This window comes from Bombyx mandarina, chromosome 06 (genome assembly GCF_030267445.1).
Source record: "Bombyx mandarina strain Sakado chromosome 06, ASM3026744v2".
In the NCBI taxonomy this organism is placed as follows: domain Eukaryota; kingdom Metazoa; phylum Arthropoda; class Insecta; order Lepidoptera; family Bombycidae; genus Bombyx; species Bombyx mandarina.
The window spans coordinates 8097879-8117839 of NC_143213.1; the positions used below are offsets into that span (position 1 = coordinate 8097879).

At 39.2% G+C, this 19961-nt stretch overlaps 1 protein-coding gene across 37 annotated transcripts in view; it reads left to right on the plus strand.

The window, feature by feature from the left end:
* Positions 1-19961, plus strand: part of scrib (scribble planar cell polarity protein) — a 101158-nt gene that overhangs the window by 53384 nt on the left and 27813 nt on the right. For all 37 annotated transcript variants that reach the window (XM_089728320.1, XM_089728312.1, XM_089728327.1 and 34 more), the window contains 6 exons: positions 14980-15185; positions 16338-16471; positions 17074-17158; positions 17445-17667; positions 18486-18676; positions 19746-19857. In XM_089728320.1, the coding sequence (XP_089584446.1) occupies positions 14980-15185; positions 16338-16471; positions 17074-17158; positions 17445-17667; positions 18486-18676; positions 19746-19857 (951 nt within the window). The remainder of the gene's footprint in view (positions 1-14979; positions 15186-16337; positions 16472-17073; positions 17159-17444; positions 17668-18485; positions 18677-19745; positions 19858-19961) is intronic.

Here is a 19961-nt window from a genome sequence, read left to right on the forward strand (position 1 = left end):
CGTGTTCCGCTATTACAGCTTCAGCGAGGCGTGCTCCGAGAGCGGCGGCTTGTAGTTCCAGTCTCGGTATAGAAGTGAGTTTCAGGGGCGCTACCTTTGCTTTGCTCATAATCAGTGACACGTCGATTCTATTATTCGGACTTATCGTTCGCCAGTATAGTGCTGCAGCGTAGGCGGATTCACTTGCGTCGGTGAAGACGTGTAGCTGTAATGTGGTCGTGTCGCTGTAGTTTAAGTAACATCTTGGGATGGCTATATTGTGCAGGTTTCTCAGCTGCTTCACCCAGGCCTGCCAGTGTGTCGACAGGTCGTTATCTATTTCATCGTCCCATGATGTTCCTCGCCGCCACACTTCTTGCAGAAGTTGTTTTGCTCTATTTGTGACTGGGGACACGAAGCCTAGCGGATCGAATAACGACATTATGACTTTTAGTGCTTCTCTCTTGGTCGGCGTCTTGCCTTCGACGAGCGGTGGAGGTATTCTTGTCAGATTGAGGTCGAAGGTAAGCACGTCCTTTTCTGTTTTCCATATGAGCCCGAGTACTCGTTCAGTTTTTTCTTCAGGCTTGTACAGTTCCACTTGATTTCCATTTTCGTTTTCACCAAGGATTTCAAGTAGGCTCGGCGAGTTTGACTTCCACTGTTTTAATTCAAAATGAGCTTTTTCGTGTATTCGACGAACGTCTGTTGTTATGCGTACTGCATCTTTTAAAGTTTTAAAGCTGTCCAAGTAGTCGTCTACGTAGTGTTTGTTCTGTATTGCGGCTGCCGCCTCCGGGTGCGTGGCTTCATGTTTCTGGGCGTTCAAGTTCTTTACATATATTGCTGTGGAAGGAGAACTTGACGCACCAAAGATCAACGAGGTCATTCTGTATTCTTCTGGGGGCTTGTCATCTCGGCGATCTTTGCGCCAGAGATAGCGGAGCGCGTCTCTGTCTTCATGTCTCAATTTCACTTGCATGAACATCTCCTTGATGTCTGCTGTTACTGCTATATTATGCTGTCTAAATCGCATTATCACTCCTGGTAGTGATTGGAGTAGGTCCGGTCCCTTAAGCAGCATATCATTTAAAGCTACCCCTCTTGTTCTGGCGGCGGCGTCGTGGACGACTCGGAGTTTTTCCGGCTTCAGGGGGTTCACGACGGCGAAGTGAGGTAGATACCACGTTTTGTTCTCGGTTTTTGTTTTTGGAGCGGGCTCGGCGTAGCCTTTCGCGACGAGTACTTCCATCTGTTCTGTGTATTTCTGTTTCAGTTCCGGATTACGATCGAGTTTGTTTTCTATATTTATCAGTCGCTTTAACGAGTTATTGTAGTTGTCTGGTAGACTGACATTATCTGTTTTCCAGAACAGAGCAGTTTCGTATCTTCCATCTGTTGTGTGGACTGTATTGCTGTTGAGGATGCGAAGCGCCTGTTCCTCTGGGTCTGTTTTTGGTTTTCTTGGTGTGATGCATAGCGCATCCATAGCGAAATACTGTTTTACCAGATTTTCTATTTTATCATCTTCCTGGGTTTCGCTAGCATGATTTATGTAGTTTATGTGGTGGCCTAGGGTACGAGTGCGACCTCCATGCAATACCCAGCCTAGAGGTGTCAGTGACGCTATTGGCTGATTCCTGTTGCCTCGTCTAACTTTCGAAGCTAGTAGCATGTGCCAGTTGTCTTGGCCAATCAGGATTCCAGGTTTCGCGTTCTCGTACGTGATGATGTCACTGATGTCTCGTAGGTGCGAGTACTCGTCTATCTGTTCCTTTGGTATTTTTTGTGCTGTTACTTGTAGGTCGTTAACTGTTCTCGCTTGTATTATTTCTTTTCGACTGTTGAGGCCTCTGAGCGTGAGGTTGACTCTTCTTGACCTTGTTTCCGTTGATTTTATGTTGTTAATCGCCTGTATGTGTAACGGATCGATTGGTCCTGTTATTCCAGTCTTCTTGCAGATGATTTCGTCTATGAGTGTCACCGTTGATCCATCGTCGAGCAGCGCGTATGTATCAACCGTACCTATCGGTCCTTGTACTTGGACTGGTATTATTTTCAAATAGGACTGTTTCTGTTTTCCGGTCCAAGCGGAATTAATGTTTTCTGTTATTTCCTTGTTACTGTTTTCTGTTATTTCAATTTTTCTGTCGAAGTGTAACATCTTGTTGTGAGTATATTTGCAATCATTGATGCCACACGTCTTCGGTTTACAGTTGTGGGTTTTATTCTTATACTGTAGACATCGGAAGCACAGGTGTTTATTCTTAGCGATGTCCCATCTTGTGTTTGAGTCTGCCTTCTTGAATATGTAGCAGTCTGTTGTGGTGTGTTCAGTGTTGCTACATACCGGACATTTAGCTCGTGATGGCTTCTCACTGACTAAGTGCACGTTCTGTGTGCGTCTGTTGTGTTGTGCGGGCTGCGAGTAGTGCCCCGCCTGTTCGGGCTGTGCATAAGGGCTGCACAGTTCGGCTTCTCTTTTCATGAATTTTTCAAATTTAATTAGATCCGGATCCTCCTTCGGTTGTACCGCGGTGAAGTCGTAGTATCGGTAACGTAGTGTTGGTGTGAGTTTTTCTAACATTGTTTTGGTAGTTTCCGGATTATATAAGTAATGTGTGCAATTTAATGCACGAAGCGTAGCTACGGCGTTGGTCACCTTACTGGAGAATATACAAATGTCTCTTGGTGTTTCTGTTAGTCTTGGCAGAGCTCGTAGCGTGTCTAACTCCGTTATGGCTATCGTTTCCGGTCTTCCGAATCGCGCTTCTAGACTTCTTATGACGTCGGACGGATCAGCATTTGTTATAAGTAATCCGTCAACGGCTTCCTTTGCCCTTCCTTTCAGGTTCCTTCTGAGTCTGTTTATATTTTCTGTTTTTGTAAAGGAGTTCATTGTCTCGTGATAGGCTGCGCGAAAGGATAGCCAGTCTTGGTGATTGCCGTTGAAGAATGGCAACTCTGTGTATCTTGGTTCGCGGGCGGCTTTGACGGCGAGTGTTATTGCTGCGGTTAGATCTGAGAAGTCTTGTTTGTCGCAGGTTCCCGCCGGTTTTTCATTATGCTGGTCGTCATTTTCTGTTTTTGTGGGTTGGGTTTCCAGCCACGTGCCCACTCTTTCATCGAGTTCTGACTTACTGTATTCTGATTCGCTGTTTTCGTCATCAGATCCAGCTTCGAGCGTGGCCAGTCGGGCGGCTGCCAATTCCACTTGTAGGCGGGCGAGCTCTTCTCTAGCTTTGGCTATCTTCTGTTCTTTTCTGTTTCGCGACCGGTCAGTTTTGACTGTACCGGCGCGCTGTTTTGTTGGCACGTCATTCTGTTTGACTATATACTGTTTGACGGCCTCTGTTTTTGAGTTCCCAGGTTTCTCTGCGAGTTTCGTCGTGGCTTCCGTGTTGGCTGTTGCGCACGATGATTCTGTTGTGGGGGCTACCAGACTCATGACGGTATTCGCGGTTGTTTCTGTCCACATGCTCTGTATTGTAGCTGTGGTTTCTGAGGGCGGCGATTGTTTAGTTTCGATCCGACCTCTTCCTGTTGACCGCGTTATCGGCATTGTTCCAGTTTCCTTTTTTCAAAATGTATCCTTTACCCGCGGCTCGAAAGAATAATTCGATCCGGCTCGAATGGACCATGAAATGTGTCCTCTATCCGGCTCGAATGGACCATGAAATGTACACGACCTGGTCTGTATGGCTGTTTCCGAGTCGTGTAATAATGGTTTTTGCTGTCTGTTTGTGCGCTGGTAGAAGACGGCTGTTTCTTTCGATGGGTTTCGGCTTCTGTAGCGAGGTTTCACAGGTAACTGTCTGGTTCACTGGTAGCTGATTCACTGGTGGTTTTCTGATAACTGTACTATTGGAGAACTGCTGGTAACTGTTTCTGTCTTGCTGATGTTTCTTTGTCCGAGAGCTTCTGAGAACTGTTTCTGTCTTGATGATCTGCTGAGAACTGTCTGTTTCTATGATGTTTCTATTAGACATGTGTAAGTAATGCGAGTGATATTACTCGGGTAATATTACTCTACGATGTAATGCAACATCACACATTACGCGAAGGAAACAAACATCACACCATCACCCAACATGTTTCTTTCTTTGTCGTGTAATGTTGCATAATACACGAACGGAACCTAGCGAGCGAGACAGACCGATCGACGCAAAATAAATGAGCAAGCGACACGGAATTATTCCTAGTGATTTGGAACCGTATGTCCTGGCCGCTAGGTACATTTTTATACCTATGGTACGTCTGAATTTTAATATAGGTATATATTTGTGTTTATATTTTTCATGCGGCCAGCCGGTAGTTTCCCGCAAGTACTTACTTAATTTTTTATTCGCAACTTTTGTAAAATCGCTAGTCGCTCGTAATTGTTTAGTAATATTTCATATTAATTTTTGTGTTTGATTTGAATTACTTAAGCACTTGTTTGAAGATAGTTTTATTATTTGTTTTAATGCGTGTTTAATAAGTGAAAGAAATAACGGCGTCTAAATGAAAGTACAGTCCTCCTTGGATGCACTTTGAGGATATCGCGCCGAAACAATGCATCTACTGCTCTCGTATATTAACATTATTGTCGAGCTCAATTTGCAGTCTAAGTCGCCATATGAAATCCGTTCATCCCACAATAAATTATATTAAGTAAAAAATAAAATTATTATATTATTAAGTAAGTCAATCTCTGTCAAGTAATATAACAGTGTATTACAATACAAAGTTCATACTTTGTATTGTAATACACTACTGTAATGACACACCCGAATCATTACCTAAGTGATGTGTATCAACACATCACTTAGGTAATGATTCGGGTGTATAGATACAATGTATTCGTCGTCACAGTATCTATTGAACGCACCGAGTAATGTTAAGAGTGATGTGTAATGTTTTCGAGTAATATCACCTGTCTGTAAAAGTGATGTCATATCACATTACATTGAGGAGTGATGTTTTGCGCAAGTCTAGTTTCTATGTCGAAGATCCACTGAGAACTGTTTCTGTCTTGATGATCTGCTGAGAACTGTTTCTGTCTTGATGATCTGCTGAGAACTGTTTCTGTCTTGATGATCTGCTGAGAACTGTTTCTATCTTGCTGATGGTTCTTTGTCGAAGATTCACTGGGAACTGTTTTTGCCTATAAATGGCCATCCTTTTATATTTATTTCAGGTCCCCATCTCGCGACGCGCTATCGACGCGCCACTTTTGGAGGGTCCCTTGATCTGTATGTTACCGTAGTGAAAGCGCTCCACAAATCGTTCCTATTGGTCTATTTACATTCTCTGATCTGATACACTAACATATTGACTATAAAATAATTTAAGATTATACATTTTTGTTACGTAATTACTTATTAACTATATTAATTCTATTTGTTTGATAAAACTATTTAAAATCGATTTCGTCCTGCACAGGATTGATGGTACCTTTGTTCGAAAGTCGCATTCACGCATACACCGCACAAAACATTTTGACCTCAATTAACTCTAACAACGCCACTATAATATTCGACCTCTGGTCATTTCTTAAAACATTAGAACTAATGAAATATCTTTCATGTTTAACGATATAAATAAATGCTTTCATTAATGTGATAGGCCTACATATATGTATATAATAACAAAGCTGATGTACATTACGTGACTTCGGGTTCATTACGTGCCAATCCCTCCACATGTAGGTACATAAGTCGATAAGGGCAAGAAGAAAACAAGTCTGTCAAAATCGTGATAGGTGAGATATTGCATAACATAAATAAATTCGTGTACATTACAATTTGTTTAATAGCAAACCACTTATCAAATTATGATCTCTAAAACCTCAGGCGAAAGTGTATACAGAAAAACTTAATTTAATAACGGATTAAAAATGAAAGACAAAAGACTCGAGGTAAAGTTGAGTGTTCGCGGTGATGGCTCATTGAGCCGAAACAGTAATAGAAGCAGCACAAGAAGTAATCGCAGTAACGTCAGCTCAAACAACGGACTGCCGGTCAGCGAGTTTTTCGCCATAGACCGGTTCTCTGCTCCGCAAAATAGGTCCTTCGATATTCTCGACAAGTACCGCAGGCAACCGAGCCAGCGCGGGTATCCAGGACAGAGTCTACAAGTATTAAATCAATATCAGCGACCGAACAATGGCTACGAAGTCCGTGAGAGGAGTAATCCGTACATTGACAACGTCGAGTTCAGAGATCCGAGACTGCATGACCCTCGTGATCAATTTGTTAATCGGCCAAATCAGCCGCCATATCAGCCGGTATACAATGATCCTTCAATTTTCGTTCACGGCACTCTACCACGGATGTCTAATCGTTCGGTCCAACGAGATTATTCAAACTATTCGAACCATCATTATACATTGCCCGCGAGACCAGGACTACGACGGGTGCGCATCAGCGAAATGGAACCTACCGTGTACGACTATGGTATGTACATATCTTTTTAACAACAGAAACCTTAAGCCAAATAATTTCACAAAATCGGTCGCTAACGACCGTTGTTAAATTTTTAGCTGTTAAATTTTTAGCTACTATTAAGAGTTTAAATACTGTGAGAACCGTTACCTTAGAAATTTGCTTGAAAATGTGCATTATAAATATGTGCGGCGAGATGCATTCAGTAGGATCCGGGTAGAAATTCTGCAACGTAGAAAGCTACTTTGAATAGGGACTAATGTAGTTATTAACCTGCGATATTTCACGTTCCACCTAGTTGCTAGGATCATATTTATTGCGTATATTTTTTACACATAAACATCGCTATTGACTATTTAGTGATGTGATGTGAAACTTGACGAAAGAAATATAAGTGAAACAACACTCTTTTGTAACTACTATACTATACTTGTAACTATACTTAAGACCTTAGAACTTGTATCTCAAGGTGGGTGGCGCATTTACGTTGTGGATGTCTATGGGCTCCAGTAACCACTTAACACCAGGTGGGCTGTGAGCTCGTCCACCCATCTAAGCAATAAAAAAAAAAACTTCTATGCTATGCGATCGCCCCCTGTTTTTTTAATTGCTTTTGATGGGGCGAAAATCTCCACGGCCTATATTGTGTTGAGTAGTTACTGGAGTCCATAGACATCACAACTTACATCTTGAGACATGTCTAAGTTTCAGTTGTACTTGAAACAGCGAATCATCTTCGGAACCGGAATGTTGATAATCGGAATGTTGGTGAACTGCATATTGACTTAAATAGGTTGGATGGTGGTATCTTCACATGCGGGCTCATAATGCGACTTACCACCAGCACTGACGCAAATTTGTAATCTTTGTAATGATACTTCATCGTTGAAGTCTAATTATGGGTTCTTCCGCCACCAGAGTTGGATGTTTTTAGTACGTATTTCTTTAGAAAAAACATTAGATAAACATTAGCTCTGCATGCGGGATTTGAACTACGTCATATACGCTTCGCTCGATATACTTTCTAATCCTTGGGACACGACTACTTATCAACCCTAATGAAAATGTACGCTTTCTATACATAATAATGTAAACGGGACGAAATCTAGGGCAACTCTCCCCAGGGACCCCGGCCAACAATAGCTGCAACACTCTCCCCGCACTTACTGGTGCGCTCTAATGAACCAGACCTATGTAGGTGTCTCGTGTCCACAGTACTTAATGTTCCGCGACCCGTACTTAGTATACGATCGCACTCCCGTACCTATAGGATCTTGTGTGAATAATCCATACGAGAATTATAATGGCGATCACCAAAACCGCCATACGTGGTGTTATGTGCTCAATAATGGAGTTCACTTTTAAAGCAAGTAATGTATCTCATTTATAATAATTTTTTATAACACGCAAGCTTCTTACGTGCTCTTTTGTACTGTTTTTATTAAGATGCTTATAAATAAATTTGATACTAAATCTATCTCAATAACAAATTGCGTAAGTAAAAAAAATTAGTTTGTTTTGAAATTTCACGGTACCTTTATTGGTACTTCAATTTTCTAAGAGAAAGCTGGCGATCCAACGTTATCTATGTGTATGTAATTCCAATGTTCAATTATATTTTATTTGGTACCATTCTTTCTTATTGTTCGTCAAATTTAATGGAATAACTGGTAATAAAATTGTTATTGTATTCAACGTGGTGTTTGAGACAGCAATTAAGATATTCACACAACGCACCCAAAGAAAACTTTAATGCGTATCTAACGTTTATGGATTTCGACAAGTATCAATTACATTAAACAAAAATGTCTAAACCTCCCAGACAGACGTATGTGTTTTCAAATAAAATAAAATTGTAAGATACAGTTCAAATATATATATTTTTTGTACAAGTTTTAAAATTTTTATAATTTCGTACAAGTTATTCGCTTACGTAACAGATAGGTGGGAAAGAAATGCGAAAAGCTATAGTTAGTTATGCCTCGACACGAAGGTACTGCAACTTTTGTGTGAATCATTAAAACGATTTCGTGTAACGAAATGTTCACTTGAAACGTAATCTTTACTGGTATTCCTTAGTTTTAGTATTATTGAGTTTGACATATAAATTGCGATTACGAAACAACTTACGATTGACTATATTTCGAAGTAATTATTGAATAATACAATTGATAGTTTAATGCGACACACAAGTTAAGATTTTGTAAAGTGCCAGAATACAAGAATTGAGTTGTAGTTTTTTATTTTATTGACACAAGGCGCATAATATCCCATTTTCATAACCTAATTTATTTTGTTAAAATAGTTTTCAATCATTAAAGCTTTTGCGTTCAAAATAAATGCATTCTGAAATAAAACTAGTTTGCGGATTTCTCGTGTCGCGTCGGTTTCACGAACTGATGACCGATAAAGGAGATGTTCACGGTTGACACCTGTGGTGAACCCGCCGGCTATGCCCTGCAGTTTATACAACAGTGAACAGTTTTGTTCCTATTAACATTAGGTACTTGATTTTTTCTAAAACTATGTGTCAGGTATTTTACCATTACGTGTGTCTTTAATAATGCTTGACTACTTTTGGGCCAACTTACGGAGATACGTTTTTTATATACATATCATAGATGGGTGGACGAGTTCACAGCCCATCTTTCACAGCCTACCAGGTGTTAAGTGGTTAGCGGAGCCTATAGACATCTATAACGTAAATGCCGCCCCCACCTTGAGATATAAATTCAGAGGTCAGTATAGTTACAACGGCTGCCCCACCCTTCAAACCGAAATGCATTACTGCTTCACGGCTGAAATAGACAGGGTGGTGATACCTATCCGTGCGGCTCACAAGAGGTCAACCACGAGTAAAAATACGTATTTACTTAGTCGTGTTCCCATGATCCCGTGGTAGACATCGTAGCGTGAATACCGGCATCCATCTTGAAACCTGAGGCCGATTTTCAATATGTACTTATAAATCGATCCCATCGTTGATACTAGAATGCATGACCACTCGAGAAATATCTGCGATGGTGATACCTATCCGTGCGGGCTTAATGTAATCATACGAGAATAATAGCAATACTTTCGATCTTCAAACTATTTGATAATATACATAAAAACAGTACTATAACGACCATTGAATTCTATCGGTCACTTCACAATATGAACGTAAATTGCATGGTTTACTTTCGAACCTCAATAAATAAATGTCATAGATTGTAATTTGGTACATGTTATTATAATGTAAGACACAAACACCTTTCTCTATAACAGTAATTACTGTAGGTAGTGCACTCACGTTTTTCTTTTGCATTATCAATCTTCGGACATCCGCGTCTTGCTCAACCTCGTGAAAGTCCTTGTTATTGTATTCGTAGCCTTTGAAGTCGTCGATAAAGCTTAATACGAATTTAAAATTAGAACATTCAGTTTTTTCGGTTGATCTTTAACTCATCATTTCATTGGTATCAAACAAAAATATCAATAATATGTATCAGTAATATCAAGTTTTATCTGAGGAATGCAATCTTACGCCACCCATTATCTACGGCTATCTTAAGCTTCAGAGTCGATTTGAATTACTGGATAACTCATTTCGTCTTTCGGATGCAATTTCCATGCACATAATGATCGCGAACCCTACACGTAATCTGTTTTCTTGGCCGCACCGTATAGCTGTGTTCATATCTGCAATATAACTCGGTGAAGGCAGGAAACTATTGCGGTTAACATCCGTGCTGCAGGCGCGGATCTCGAAAGTGAACCTGTGAAATGAATTACTGATGCGAATCGAAAACGTGATACCTCACGAACATGATCGTTATTCCAATAAAATTTATTTCTCTTTAAAAGGCAAACAAAGTCATTGTTTGATTAAACTCGGACATTTAAAACGGAGAAGTATAACAGCTTCAACATTGGGATTAAGTAAATAATTTGGAGTAAAAACTTGACTTTCAGCTGGGTTTTGAGACAACATCCACCTACGAAAACAACACCGCATTCTCCGTAAGCTATGTCATCGTGACCGTTATAAAAATAACAGAAATGAGAATTCTCGGCGGAAAGTGTCCTTTAACAAGTTAGATCTCTCGGCTTCTACAATATTTAGGAACTGGTTTGAACAATACAGATGTATAAATTATGACGCGTACCGTATCTAATTAACATCTTTTCGTGCGTTAATGACGCAGCACTAAGTGCAGTATGATATTATGCAGATTACTTTCGAAAGCTGAAATACGACCAGTGTATTTAATTTATTCAGAAACTGAAAACCATGTCCCGGAGGTTTAATACGTAATATCCGTTCCGCGATAGGAAATTACAATTTCTGTGTAATGCCTGTCCATTTAAAAGGAGCTTTTACGAAGTAAGTTGACTCTAAGCGCAGATAAGTTTTCTAGTTTTATTGATTTAATTTTATAGTACTTGTAAAATTATGTTTCGGTATTTGATGATTTCCGAGATATTACGTATAATAAATTCATGTTATTATTTAGAAAAAATGAGAATACACGTGAGAAAAAAACTATGGTGAAACAAAAGAGTGGGTATCATAATACATGAATTTACATACAAAAGGAATAAATACGTAGGTAATTTTATAATATTTGTGATTGTATGAACGTAGTAAGTTTATTGATATCGTGCTCTAAAAATACACAGTTGAAATGAAATGGAAAGCTTCATTTCTAGTGTACGTGTAAGTTAACGTGATATAATACCATTATCGATAATGGGTAGGTAATTCGAGGGTAAAACTAAAAGGAGTCGGCGTGTGCCAGGTTGAAACTTTCTATTTTTAATCTGGCGGAGAGCCGGAGAGGTCGCGGGCCGGGCTCTGGCGCCTCAGCCTCCGCGGCATCAGACAGAACCTTTAGGTGGTTGCCTGTGCGCGCATTGCATTCCGTCATCGCATGCGCCTCGGGCAGCGCGCATTCCTCGCGTACACAAAGTTCGGTGCCTCTTTTTGTTTATTTTGATTGATATTCAACCATAACAAATTTCTCAGACTACGTATAATCAGTAAAAACGAAAATTTGCCTACGAGTGGATTGAAAATGAATAATGACTTACCGGGAATGCATTAGGGTGGACAGCCGGTCAGTGTTCCATAGCGTTTGACGTATGATTCTAACTAGATAATATACAAGAGCCGGTAAAGCAACATCCACGTACGGACCTAACCATTCCTAATCGGGAACTATACAGGGACTGGTTTGAGCAAGGAAATGGGCGTTATTAGGAGAAAAAAACGTAAGTTGACTTTTCCTAGAAATAGACTATTGAATAAACGGGGCTTAGTAAAATAGATTTTAAAATGTTGCATTATTGTTTATCAAATTTGTATATAAATGTATACAGTTGTCACATTAAATTTTTAATGCAATTAATGGTCAATAACATTGATTTTCGAAAGGCAATATCGGTCGTTAAAAACGATTCAAAGCGTTTTTGGGTGTAATTAAGGAAATGTCGAAAACACGATTAAAAAGTTGCCCTGCCACGAAAGAATGTACCTACATAGAAGAGCAACAAAATAAACGCTTATACATGAAGTACTTTTAATTAATCAACCGGCAATAAAAACCTGCTACTGGTATTTCGCCCGGAACTTAAGAATATTTACAAAATTTAACACTTACGATCTCGTTTGTTACGGATTAATCCCATAATTACTGTAAAGAAAAAAGAAACAAGCTGTCACTGAGCATAATTTATTATCTGGATGGATAACATAACAAAATTTTCCAAGTTAGTTTTGTTAGGAACTCTATATTTTAGGTTTTGTGTTATTTTAAAATAACACAAAACGGATATTGCGCTCTACTCTGACCGAGTCAAGGTGATTTATTGTGTAAATACTAAATTATACGCTCACAAACGAATGTTATATATTTTTTTATCTTAAGAGTACCGGAATGATGTATGCACGTCGATCCGGTAACTAATTTATATTATTTTTTAATGGCCACATGTCATTTTTGTGACACTAATGCCTGTGATTAAGTTGTAGCTTCCGGCGCCAGGTAATTTCGTTACGGCTTTATTGCCAATGCGAAAATTAAATTTCCTATACCACACATTGACTGTTATTGCCGCAGTAGGCAGCGGCTTTCGCAGTAGGCAGCGGCTTGACTCTGCTCCTGGCATTGCTCAAGTCCATGGGCGACGGTAACCACTTATCAGGTGGGCCGTACGCTCGTCTGCCTACAAAGGCAATAATATATATATTTACATTTGGTTAACAAAACAGTCGACTTATCAATTTGCTGTGTGTCAGACCTGACTCGAAAACAATTGCGTATTATAATAACTCAGTCGTGCACAATAACCTTACTCCACTTAGTATCACGTTCAATAGACCATTATTGACATATTTTATGTAGTCAAAATAACCATGTGTGAAGGTGAGATACTAGCAGAAGTACCTCGATATTCAGTCATCGTTTACTTATTTGGATGGGTAAATAGAGTCATGTGCTTAGCATTATAATTGCGTAATAGGTCGTAAATTTTACACGTTAACATATTGTGAAGTATCGCGTCATGCTATAACATGGGCAATAGCCCTAACATCGAAGACCTTTTAAATGTTATGTCATTTTCCTAAACGGCCTACCTTCAATTATTCAAACTTCCTTATTGTACACGAATTGTATTGTGATAAGGTGGTGACAATATTGCGCTGGTGGTGCTGTTATAAATATAGCTCATGCAAAATTTCCTATCAAAACGTCAAAGTTTGAAAATCGAAAGTAATTAAAACGGAGAGAATGTTTATGATTAGTGTAATTTAGTAACGATTTTGAATAAATTATGTTTCTCGAAGCTACGCGGCAAATACGGGCTGGTTCCTATTCATAATCACTTACAATACATGCTGCCACCAGTAATTACGCAAACTGTAATTTTGAGGATTCGATTTTTATAATACGATAATATTCGTTCATCGTGGTAGTCACTCGTGAACGTGAGCTAAGTACACCTTATATTTCCATAGAAGAATGGTTCTTTCCTGCGGAATTTGAACACCGGCCTAGTCGTATCTCTTATTCTTACTTTTATCCTTAGGACACGACGACTTAATTAGAAAGTACTTAATCGAGTGTTGATTAAATGAAGCCTGAATTATAAATACGCCAAATAATACATTTTAACGCGTTAAAGCGCTAATGGAAAGACCTGGATTTGCTTTCACTTGTCAGTTAAGTTAAATTGGAACTAAATTACGATCATTCGTAGGAACGAGCATTTTCCAATAAGACTACCGTAAAACGAGTCACGAATCCCTCTATAAACTATCACGATTCGTTCTGGGATACAATAGTTGCGTTGTTATTTTATTAAGGCTATCGGGGGTGAAAGCATCGACCGGTTAACGATTGTGAATAAGGATTATTGAGATCATTCTGGATCATGACCGTTCCTTTGTGGACCATTCATTCGACATGACATGTTTATTGTCGTGCTCTATACGTCGAGAGATCATTTGTTATTCAATTCAGCTACGGCCCCATTGAAATCATCTAGAATAAGAAAACTGCTCGCGTACGACTGCATCATCAATAAACGTCGCAACATTTGCCCGTCCCATACAATAGTGTTATATCACATTATTTTTAATACAGCAGTTACTCGCTAAGATAGTTCCACGGGAAATCATTTCTCACATTCAAAATGCATACCTATATTTCTAATGTGGGTAAATAAAGTTAAACAATCGTCACTCTATTGTAATATATATTTTTTTGAATGTAAAGTTCACATACGTGAAAGTAACAATGATAGCAACGAAGTCGCGTAATACCGATATCGTGACTGCTTATGTTTATAGAACATTGTTCTGCCCTTGATCTGTCACACGTGCACTGCATTATGTTCCTGTAAGTTATTCGTATTCGCTGTTAAAGGGCATACTATTACTTATTTAGTGTTTGTCATTTGATTATCCTACATTTATCAATAGTAAATTATCTCCGAAGACCTTGCCAGTTAATCCGATATCTTTCGTGCCCATCACGCCACATTCAAGTTCAACAGGCCGTTCTGTGTCATTAAAAATGATGTACCAATTAGTTTAAGTGGCTCGTGCGCGTTAAACGTCATAATTATCTTTGCTCAGAGTCTTTTATTTGCTTCGACCTTAGTCTGCGGTGTCAGTTGACCATTACTGATATTTGTATTGCGTAACTGCGGAAATCAATAGTCTCAAAGGCACGTACTGATAAGACTGGTAATTTGAAACGGTATATTATTAATTTCGTTTCTTATTAATGGACTTTTGTATAGAGTATTCCTTATCGTACTTATCATGTCGTATTTTGTAATATGAAATGTTTTTGTACGAAGTTATTTGGGTTTGGTCATAAGCCTTGATTATTTATAAATGCAATGTTCTTTATGTGTACGACTTAAGCGATAAAAATCTTGACGAAATTAGGAATGATGTAATGTTTTGAAGATAATGTGTATTCGTATGTGTTTTCAATAAAACCTTTAAATGCAGTAACGTGTAAATTTTAATATGATGTTATGTATGTATTAAATTTAAAATAATATATAAATAATTCCATAGGCGAGTCTGTGTCGGAACGTGCAGAGAGCGAAGCTCGTTTAGTTGGCGAACAGCGATGCATCGAAGTGCGGATAAATCGCACAGCCGGCGGGCTCGGCCTTAGTATAGCGGGCGGACGCGGTTCCACTCCTTACATCGGTAATGATGAGGGAATATTCATATCAAGGGTCACGAACAACGGACCAGCCTATTTGGCCGGACTAAGAGTAAGTATATAATTTTATTTCCTAATAATTAGTGCAGAACTCCCTGAGGCTCGATGGGGGACGATCTACGCAGGGTGGCTAAGAAACCCTTCTTTGGGAGAAGCCGAGGATGTTACTCAGTGGCGTGCAATTGGAGAGGCATATATATGTCCAGTAGTGGAGTGCTATAGGCTTTTCTTTTATACTAACTAATTCAGCCTCATATAAATGTCTTTATTGGTGTATATAACCACATCCGGTTTAGTTTTGTTATTGCAGGAGGGCGATCTTAGGGCCGATAACAATTTTTTGAATAATTATATTATTTTAAATACGAAACTTCTAATTCACGGATGAAAGTAACAATTTTTTTTTATACCTATTCTAGTAATCTCGAGGGGCTATTCTAGATTCACCGCGCTAGTGGGTGAGCTCACGGGGCCCAAACCGGGAGTGTTGCTAACACTGACCCTAGAAAGAGCAGTGCTTCACAAAATCTACCACCGGACCGGAAACGCGACCCACTGAGAAAATCCGGCGAGAAACTCAGTGGGCTGTGTCTATGGGTTAATTTACAGGTCGAGCCCTTCGTCGCAAGCGACGGGTTCGGTGAGGACGGTGATCGATGCTTGTAGTACCTAAAAGCACCGTTAACGGATTGGGAGGATCCGTGTTTAGGGCGACGTCGACTGTTTACCATTCGGTCCACCGGATCAGGTGTGAAAGTCGTTTCTGTTACAAAGCCATACATGTCAGAAAGTTAGTTTGGCTGTTTCGGAATTTTGGGATTCTCCTTTACCAAGTGGTCCGTGAGATAGTCAGCAGAGCAGAGCAGAGATAACAATATCGATAAAAAAACACGTAATGGTCGCGGAAACATATTGAAAAAATCTTATGGTAGAAGCCACGTAAAAAAAGGACTATAAAACGTGACCGAGAGAGCATTCCGTCCATCGCGCAAGAAAGTAAATAGAACGTTATGTAATGTCGAGCGAAGATTCGTTCGAAGATAAAACGTGACTTATTTCGATTGGTGTTTTCAGTAATTTATCGACAAAATGTCGATTAACAAATCCTGGTCGGTGGAGTTATGTTTTTCTTTTAAGAAGACGCCTTCTGAACGACCGTTCTCGGTATTACAACGGGACGTTACGTTTGCGGATTTATTTGCAGGTCGGAGACAAGGTGCTCTCGGTGAACGGTACATCTGTTGTAGACGTCGATCATTATTATGCGGTGGAAGTGCTTAAAGCGAGCGGTCCCACGCTCACACTGGTCGTGACCAGGGATTCGCCCAATTCAACCAGGTGAGTCTGCGTTTTATAAACACAAACCAGTTTATTAACCATAAAACAGTAACGTTTTCGTCTCAATGTCGAGTCGAATTTATTTTAGTTTTACGCTAATATTTAGTTTGTTAATGCGGTAAACCTATGCTTCTATACTAATATTATAAAGAGGAAAGATTAGTTTGCTTGTTTGTATTGAATAAGCTCCGAAATTTCTGAAGCAGTTTGAAAAAATCTTTCTCTGTTTGGAAGCTACATTATTCCCGAGTGACAAAGGCTATAATGTTTTTGAAAAAAATTTGGGATTCTTACTAAAATCCAATAATGTAACCCAAGATGTAAAAAAAATATCTAAAATATTCTTTACATCGCGTGCCCTGCGAAAACTATTGATGATAGAATAAAATAATGTACTACGACTTTGTAGAACACATCATTATTTACAAAAAGTGTCGCGGCAGCATATGTCTAACTATTATAGTTATGCAATAAGTGTCCTTTTATTTAAAAAAATAAAACAACGTCAAATATCGTTGAAATTTTTGTTAAAGATGTTGTTGTTTTTAATATTTTAATATCCTTTTGCAAAATAGAGTTTAATTTGTATTTTCATCGTTTAGGACCCACAGTCGTGCCCCCAGTGGAGCTAGTCATCATTCTGTGTCCAGTACAACAGATACGGTTTCTACTTTGGAAAATGGACAGGTAACATTCTTTACCTATTTACCATGTGTTTTTTTTATTTACTGCATACATGGGTGGAAGAGCTCACAGCCCACCTGGTGTTAAGTGGTCACTGGAGCCTCTTAACATCTACAACGTAAATGTCGTCACCCACCTTGAGATATGAGTTCTAAGGTCTCAGTATAGTTAAAACTGCCCCACCCTTCAAACCGAAACGCATTACTGCTTCACGGCAGAAATAGGCAGGGCGGTGTTTAGATGCTTAATAATATCTGATTTTAATCTTTGAACTTTTGCGATAAAACAGGTGCCAACAAATCGGAGCTTACAGACGAAATCGCTCATCATCGGCAACCAATATGCTCAGGAATACGAACAGGAGTTCAAGGAGCAAGTACTCAATCAGTCTACGCCGATCATCGCGACTCCCGTTGCGAGTCACAGCCCCTCGCCTCCCCAAATGAGAACTGAGACTTATCAACGATTGCAAGCCTCGCCACCCCCTGCAACAACTCCTTATATACCCCCAGGTAACAACATACAGAGACTCTTGTCTTTTGTCAAATACTTTTTGGCGGGAACGCGAGGAGTGAAGTTGTGTGATTTGTTTTAGTTGGTCTATTTAGTGTTTCTTCAGGTTTAAATGTCTAATAACGGTGGTTTCTTAACTGTTTAGTATCTGTGGAAGTGCACAAATGTGTGAAAATGAAACAAAGCCGCTGTACGGAACTTCTGGGGATTTTCCACAAAGTCCACTGAAAAGTCTCAGTAAATGACCACCATTTACTGAGATTATATTTCATCGCTTTTCATTTCATTTCATCTCATCTCATTTCATCTCATTATCATTTTTCGTATAAAAAATCTTTACATTAAAATTAAAATGACTTGACCTAAAGGTCTTAGTTACCAGGTCATAAAATCCCTAAAAAAAATACTTGTCAGAATTTACTATTTTTTACTATATTATTATGTCTTAACCTAATTTTTAATTAAAAATGTTTTCTTGTCGCTATTCATAATATTCAGCTTAAAGAAACCGTGCATCAAACGGATCTGAACATAACGCATACTGAATAAATTGTGATGTTTAGATTTGACATGACGGTAATCCCCTATTGCTTTTATCTCTCAAAGATACAACAAGCATGTTCACATGAATCATAAATGAACTAACACTTGAACGCTTCCGTTTCACTCGAAATATTTCTATGAATGTCACGAATGTATTCGTTAATTGCCTCACTAAACTCTCTATAAGGAAATAACAAAGTCTCTATTATCCATTTACGTGTTCTATAGCAATTTGAATTTTTCACACACAGAAATTTCTCTATTCAATTTTCAGTTTATCAACAAAAGGTGCTAGTTCACACGACGTTGATCCGCGACGGCGCCGGCCTCGGGTTCAGCATCGCCGGCGGGAAGGGCTCGCCGCCGTACCGCGAGGACAGCGACGCCATCTACATCTCGAGGATATCTCCGCAGGGCGCCGCCGCTAAGGACGGGAAGATGCAAGTCGGCGACAAAGTTATTTCGGTCAGTCTTAGATATTAGACTGGCGGCCCGCTCCGGCTCCGCTCGGGTCTTTAACAAAAATTTCAACGATATTTGAAGTTGTTTTATTTTTTTTTAAATAAAAAAACACTTATTGCGGTATAACTACAAAAGTTAGACATATGCTGTCCCGACACTTTTTGTAATCAATAATGTGTCCTACAAAGTCGTAGTACATTATTTTATTCTATCATCAATAGTTTTTGCAGGGCGCGCGATGTAAAGAATGTTTTAGTTAATTTTTTTTACACCTTGGGTTACATTATTGGAGTTTTAGTAAATATCCCAAATTTTTTTCAAAACGATTATAGCCTATGTCACTCGGGAATAGTGTAACTTCCAAACAGTGAAAGAATTTTTCAAATCGGTTCAGTAGTTTAGGAGCCTATTCAATACAAACAAACAAACAAATCTTTCCTCTTTATAATATTAGTATAGATAATTAGGATCGCCTTCGATGACACGACGATGTAAATGAGAAAAAGTATTAGAGTATGGATTCACATACCCGTCCAGGCGTGGCTAGAATAGCCCCTTAGGCTACCAGCGAATAGGTGAGGGAAAAAATGCACGGTCTCAACAATACTTAACATGTTGACTGACTTGTGGGTCAGCGGTGCCCTACGTGGCGCATAGAAGTAATTATGTCTCTATCTCTCTTCGATATTCTAATTTAAGGTGCTGAAATATCTAGTAGACTCTGGGAAAGACGAATGCGAAGATAATGAGAATGAATCTATTTCTAAGAGACCTAAGACTAAAACACACATTAACAAAAAAGGCAAAGTTAGGCAATTCAGGCGCTTAGTAACGGAAATCGACGTAATTACTTCAGTGCGCCACGCAAGGCACCGGTGACCTACATGGCAGTCAACGTGCTAAGATCTAAATCGGACTGAGACTTAATTATCATCTCAAATCATCTGAACTTAACTTCATTTGAATTTGTAAGTTTGATTTTCATTACGCTCTCAGAGGTGATACGATTTTGTACAAAAAAAAACGTGACTTGAACGAGCAATATGAATAATGTAAACGGTTTGTTTTCAAGATCAATGGTGTCGATATGGAGAAGGCGGCTCACGAAACGGCCGTTTCGCTTCTTACGGGACACGAGAGGTTTGTCAGGCTCGTCCTCCAGCGCACCATCACTACCGAACAAGGTAAACGACACGATTATGAGACCTCATTACACGCTAGAGCTTGCACAAACACATGTTCTAATAAAAAATACTCATCGATATTGACCATAACATTTTTTTCATTA